Here is a 6,527-nt window from a genome sequence, read left to right as displayed (position 1 = left end):
GGGTGCAAAAGAGAAAACCAAAGCTGGTGGGGAGATGCTGGGGTCAGGGGAGGGTGTGGGAGCCCAGAGCCTGCAGCGTCTCCCCACCAACGACCCCTTCCCTGGAGAAGGGCAGTGCCTCAGAGCTTTACTCAGGGAGTGGAGGGGGAGGGAGGCTCAGCCCGAGCTGATCTGCCAAGGGGAGCAGAGGAGGCAAGGTGGGGCTGAGACTCCCCTGAACCCTGAAGGACTGGATGGGGAGCCAGAGAGCACAGCAGGGGTGGGGCACCAGAGCAGACCTGGGCTGGACCTGGAAGGACAGGAGGGGAGAAGTGAGGAAATGGAAATGGAGGAGCCAGGGCCTGGAGGTGGGAGGATGATGGGGTAGTCGGGAGAAGGTTGGAGAGTTGGGAAGAGGCTGGAGTGTGCCTGGACTCGGGCATCAGTAAGAATAGCAGTGGCCTCGTCTGGGGTGCTTCACAAACAGTTCCAACAAGTCCCAGAGCTCAGAGCCTATTCTGGGGCCCCGGGAGCCATGGCAGGTGTGTGTGTATGTGGGGGGTGGCTCAGAAAGGGCCCCGCTCTGGGGAACAAAATCGTTGGAAGCTCAGAGGCAGGGGCATGCCTGAGATGAACCCTGCCCAGAAGATTTCTCATTCCAACCCCCAATACAGTGGGACTATTTTTAGGAACAATGAGATGCTCACACATTCCTGCAGGGGCAGGGAGAAGGAAGGGGGGCCGGGAGCCAGTGCAGAGGGAAAGGGTGGACCCTGCCCCTCCCTCCAATTCGGGCTTCGTCCTCAGGGCCAGCGAGGTTTGAGGACCCTGGCCAGCCCTGCCTCCCTGGCCCCAGCCCCAAGGTCCCCTCCTGGCTCTTCTTTTGTTCCTCAGCTTCTGAATTGGTCCTTATCTCTGTCCCAGTCTCTTTCTCATACTCACCCTCCCTCCCAACCCCTAGTCCATGCGCCGGGAATTGGGGAACAGCTGAGATGGACCAGACCCTGAAGACAGAGCCAAATACAGTCATGGGACCCAGCAGTGAGGCTGTGGGAGAGACGCATGCCAGAGAAGAACAGACTGAGAGAGAGAGACAGACGTGGAGAATCCAGGAAGGCCGGGAGGGAAACAGAGTTCAGGTCAGAGCCGGGAAAGTCCCCTCTGCGGCCTGCTGTCGGCCTTGCTCTGGAGGGGACACCCTGCCCGGCCAGCCCCCTTCACCCCCAGCAGCCCCTCCCCAGGCCGGCCCTTCCTCCCTGCCTTCTGCAGGCCCACACTAACCCTGTGCCAGGCCAGTGCCATCCGTTACTGACTTCCCAATGTGGGCACCATGTCTGGCACAGGGAGAGACCAGAGGCCCTGTCCCTGACTTGGAGGAAGGCACCCAGCCGCTCCCTACATCTGAGAGGGTCTCAATCCATCCACCAGCCAAGACGGAACCTGAGGGGCCTCTAAGACGACAGTGCTCAGCAGGGAGGGAGCCTAGTGTGTCCCGAAGGCCTGTGGCCGGAGCAAAGCCTCCTGACTCCAGGTGCACACATGCTTAATTGCTCAGTCGTGTCCAGCTCTTTGTGACTCTATGGACTGTAGCCCGCTAGGCTCCTCTGTCGATAGGATTCTCCAGGAGAGAATATTGGAGTGGATTGCCATGCCCCGCTCCAGGGGATCTTCCTGACCCAGGGATCAAACCCGTGTCTCTTAAGTCTCCTGCATTGGTAGGTGGGTTCTTTACCACTAGTGCCACTTGGGAAGCCTGACTCTGGGTGAGAACTGGGCAAGTCCTTTCCTGCCTCTCCTGGTCTTAGCCTCCCCTAGTCAAGCTGGGGACTAGGTTCCATAGGCCTGAGGCCCTTGTAGACTCTGGTCCTGTGTGAATTCTCAGGAGGGCTGAGAGGAGCACAAATGACCCACCCAGGAGGGCTGCCTGGAGGAGGTAAACTCACTTATGAAAGAAGGTGATAATGTTAGTGCTCCAGGGGAAGGGCCCTTCCCTCCTGACATACCATCTATCCCCTGCCCTCTCTGCACGGGGAGGTGATCCTGAGGCAGAAGGACCCCTCAGCCTGCAGAGATGTCTTGGAAATGTTGCCAAAGTCCTCTGTACAAGGCATTCTCCTTCCTTAGGCTCCTCTAAGACAGTAACTGTGCTAGACTTGGAAGACTTTGAGAGGACTTAGCTGTCTTCCTGAGCCAGGGGTCTCCAGAAGTCATTAGGTCCACCCCTCTTGCTTGGTAATGGCATATACCCTTCACAGCCCAACAGCCCTGGGCACTTGGGAGTCTAGCTGATCATTTGATAGCTCAGTGAATACCTCCTGACAGCCGTGATGGGGGCTGCATGATACTGGGGTCCCGAGGAGGAAGAGGATAAAACCTCTGCCCTCTAAGAGCCCCCGGTCTGATGGGGGAGCCAGGTGGACTGTAGTGGGAACTCTGCATGCCACACCATTATGGGGAGCACAGGCTGTAAGAGCCCTGGGTGGGAGACTCAGACTGGCCTGAGGGAGGGAGCAAAGACAAAATGTTCCTGGAGGGAGGCCCAGAGAAGGGAGGCCAGTCGCTCATTTATTCAATCATTCATGGGTCCAATTGTTCCTTCGACTGTTGTTTCCTGAGAGACATTAATTCGTCTCTGACGCTGGTCCCAGCGGGTCACACAGCTCCATCCTTCTCTCCTGCTTGGGCCACTGTGTCTGCCTCTCAGAGGCTCCTGGACTTGCTTTGTTCAGCCCCCAACCCACCCTGAAGGGAGAGGGTGAGGCTGAGAAGGGTTCAAAGACATTAAGGGTCATGGGACCCAGACCTGAAGGCCAGCCGGGTTCACCCAGTCCTTTGTTGGGGCACAGACTCCCTGGCAGGGCCCTGTCCTTGCCTACACACCACTGGGGGCAGGCAGCGCACCTCCTCGGTCCCAGGCTTCTCTTTAGTGGTATGACTGACTCATGGCCGGCTCCTTGGGACTCCCAGGCCATGCCCCACCTTGCCCGCACGGGGCCTTGGCCATGAGTCAAGAACAGTAGAGGCATCAGGTGTTGGGGATAGCAGTGATGAGGGGCTGCTGCTGGTATGCTTGGGAGGAAGGCTGTGACGCTGAGGAGAATGTGAGCAATGGGGGTGGAGGTCGCTGTCGGCTCTACCATGAGAATGAGGCAGAGGGGCATGGGCGGCATGCCTAGGCATGAGCCTATCCTGAGCCCCCACCCCCCACCGCAGGCCATCTTTTGCCTCCCCCACTTGGCTCTGGCCTCCCTCCCTCTGCCCACTCTGCTGTTCCCTCATCCCATCCTTTCCTCACCCCAGACCCTGTGCTAGGGTTATGAATGTCGGAGGCAAGGAGCCCACAGGAGGGGCTGAGCTCATCAGGGAGGTGGGGAGATGTGGTGGGGGCTCTCCGGGACCGGGCTCAGGTGTACTCTACAGTGCACGTGTCTCCAGTGTGGCTCGGAGGCTGGAGACGCGGCCCTGTTGGAGTAACAACTGAAGCCAGAGTCTGCGAAGGGCAGGTGAGGGGCGGAGAAGGGGTTGGTGGGGAGAGAGGGGGACCCAGAGGAGGGAGGAAGGAGCAAGAGAGGGGGGAGAGGGCAGGCCCTTCCTTTAGGCCTGGGCCCCTGAACTCTGAGGGGCCCCTTCCACACACCCTGGTCTCTTGTCACTCCCTGCCCCACCTCACTCTCCTTCCAGGACCTCTGCCTCTCCCTGCCTGGGGACCTTCTCTGAGGAGTCCCCCTCATATGTGTAAGTGGCATGGACTTGCCAGAAGATGGGTCATTCTTACCTGAGCAAGGCCCCTCCTTTCTGATCCATAGTCTCCTCACCTATGAAACAGGATGGTCAATACAAGCACCTCCCAGGGTTCATGGGAGGACTAGAGAGAGTGTGTGTTGCTGGGTCTCCAAGTGTGGTCCCTGGGCCAGTAGCTGAGTGTGTTGGAAATGCAAACTCTTAGCCTCATCCCAGACCTACTGCATCAGAAACTCTGGGGGTAGGGCCAGCAACCTGGATGCTAACAAGCCCTACAGGGGTTCTGGTGCACAGGTTTGAGAACCACTGATGGATGCCCCTAGCACACAGTAGGTGCTTTTTCTTCCCTGCAGAAGTAGGACTCTGACATGTGAACTTGTCCAACTGAGGCCTGGGCCTCTCTCCTGCCACTTCCTCAGATCAGGTCTCCCAGGGATCACCAAGCCTCTTTCTTCTATTTTCTTGACCCCGGTCCAGCTCAGCTTTGTTGAGGGGAGGTCTGGGGCTGCAAGATCTTAGCACTCCTGGGCAGCTGTCCTCTGTGTGTTTAAGGTGCCAGATCCATTCAAGGCAGCTCTTTGGGTACACAGCAGGTCTGGGTGGGCAGGAGGGGAGAGAGGAGGAAGGGCCGCCCCTCCTGCTTCCTGGCTATCTCCTGACTCTGTGGGGTGAGCCATGCTGCAAGGGCTATGAGAGTCACAGAGTAAGTTCCGGGCCCTTGGGCTTGGCTGGGGTCTGAGGCCCAGTCCCCAGGGGCTTCTCTGGCCTGAGCCCCCGGGAAGCCTCCTTTGGGGGAGCTCTGCCACTCCTGCTGGTGGAGCAGATGGGCTTGCAGTGCCAGGCGCACGCTGGGTGCAGAGACAGATGGGCTCCTTTGTCCCTGAAGGCCCTGTTCTCTGGGAAGAGGAGAATATGTGTGTGATGCCCACCAGAACAGGAGGCAGGAAGTGGAAGAATAGATGGCATCTGCCCTGGCACCCCTGGTTTCTCCCATCATGACCACCTTGCTGGGTACCCTTATTCTGGGGGTGCCAATCTTGGGTCAGACACTTTCACCACAAGTTCTCAAGAAGACCACCTGGAGAGTTAGAGAAGGAGTGGGCAGGAGAGACAGGAGTTGGGGGCAGGGAGCAGGAGTGTACAAGAGAGAGAGGGCAGAAGCCATCTGAGAGGAGAGAGGATTGGAGATGGGAAAAGACATTGAGACTCAGAGGTGAGACACGAGAGCAGCCTGTGACAGACATGGACCGAGGGAGGCATGGCAAGAGGGAGAGACCCACTCGGAGAGATCGGGGAGACAGCCTGAGAGAGACACAGGTCCAGAGGGAAGGAAAGAGGAATAGAGTGAGAGGGGCTCCAAGGTCCTTGGAAGTCCCCATTTTAGAGAAAGGGACACCAAAGCCCAGAGAAAGAGGAGGTTCCCCAACCCCAGGCCACCCAGGGGACCTAGCTCAGGCAGAGGTGGATAAATCAGCATGTATAAATCAGTCACAGTAACACAGCTTGCCTTAGGAGGTACCTTGCCATTGGGTTTGGTGTTATTGCCTTCTTTTAGGTCACTCTGGGGGCACAAGGAGGCTTCCCTCTGGAGACCAAGGGGTAGGCTGTAGGTTCCCAGCAGTAGGGAAAGCAATAGATGGTTGATGGAGGTCACGAGAGACAATGAGACTCACAGAGACAAGACAGGAGAGCAGCATGTGACACTGACCTTGACCTTCAAGAAGGCCATCAGTGCCTCTGCTGGTGGCTCCAGAAAGGATAAAACCAAGGTCTCTGGCTTCATATAATCCATTAATGAGTTAGAAGTCATTTTGTCCAGACTCTCTTCCTACCCAAATGAGTGTAGAAAGGCTGATCCAGTCCCACTGCTGGTTCCAGAGGAGACCGATTGCTCCAAACAGGCTCCATTTTTTTGGTACCTGGGGTACTTTCTAGAGTGTGTGGGGAGTGGCACCATCTACAGTGCTGAGTGGACCTACCTCCAACCATAGGGCTACAGGTAGGGAGCTGGGGAAAGTATGAAGGCTCCATCCATCCATCTATCCATCCTTCTACCCATCTACCCATCCACTCATCCATTCATCTATCCATTCACATGTCCATTCAGTTCAGTTCAGTCGCTCAATCATGTCTGACTCTTTGCAACCCCATAGAGTGCAGCATGCCAGGTTTCCCTGTCCATCACCAACTCCCAGAGTTTACTCAAACTCATGTCCATTGAGTCGGTGATGCCATCCAACCATCTCATCCTCTGTCATCCCCTTCTCCTCCTGCTTTCAATCTTTCCCAGGATCAGGATCTTTTCCAATGAGTCAGTTCTTCGCATCAGGTGGCCAAAGTATGGGAGTTTCAACTTCAGCATCAGTCCTTCCAGTGAATATTCAGGACTGATTTCCTTTACGATTGACTGGGTGGATCTCCTTGCAGTCCAAGGGACTCTCAAGAGTCTTCTCCAACACCACAGTTCAAAAGCATCAATTCTTTGGCACTCAGCCTTCTTCACAGTCCAACTCTCACATCCATACATGACTACTGGAAAAACCATAGTTTTGACTAGATGGACCTTGGTTGGCAAAGTAATGTCTCTGGTTTTTAATATGCTGTCTAGATTGGTCATAGCTTTTCTTCCAAGGAGCAAGCGTCTTTTCATTTCATGGCTGCAGTCACCATCTGCAGTGATTTTGGAGCCCAAGAAAATACAGTCTGTCACTGTTTCCATTGTTTCTCCATCTATTTGCCATGGAGTGATGGGACCAGATGCCATGATCTTAGTTTTTTGAATGTTGAGTTTTAAGTCAACTTTTTCA

General features: G+C 56.0%; 1 protein-coding gene across 4 annotated transcripts in view; it reads left to right on the top strand.

The window, feature by feature from the left end:
• Positions 1–6,527, top strand: part of PDE2A (phosphodiesterase 2A, cGMP-stimulated) — a 69,350-nt gene that overhangs the window by 22,492 nt on the left and 40,331 nt on the right. For 2 of the 4 annotated variants that reach the window (XM_010849496.1, XM_010849495.1), the window contains one exon: positions 941–1,118. The exons of the other annotated variants lie outside the window; for them this stretch is intronic. In XM_010849496.1, the coding sequence (XP_010847798.1) occupies positions 941–1,118 (178 nt within the window). The remainder of the gene's footprint in view (positions 1–940; positions 1,119–6,527) is intronic. 4 annotated transcript variants of the gene reach the window in all.

This window comes from Bison bison, unplaced genomic scaffold, assembly GCF_000754665.1.
Source record: "Bison bison bison isolate TAMUID 2011002044 unplaced genomic scaffold, Bison_UMD1.0 scf7180017864284, whole genome shotgun sequence".
NCBI lineage: Eukaryota > Metazoa > Chordata > Mammalia > Artiodactyla > Bovidae > Bison > Bison bison.
This window is presented reverse-complemented; position numbering and strand designations above follow the sequence as displayed.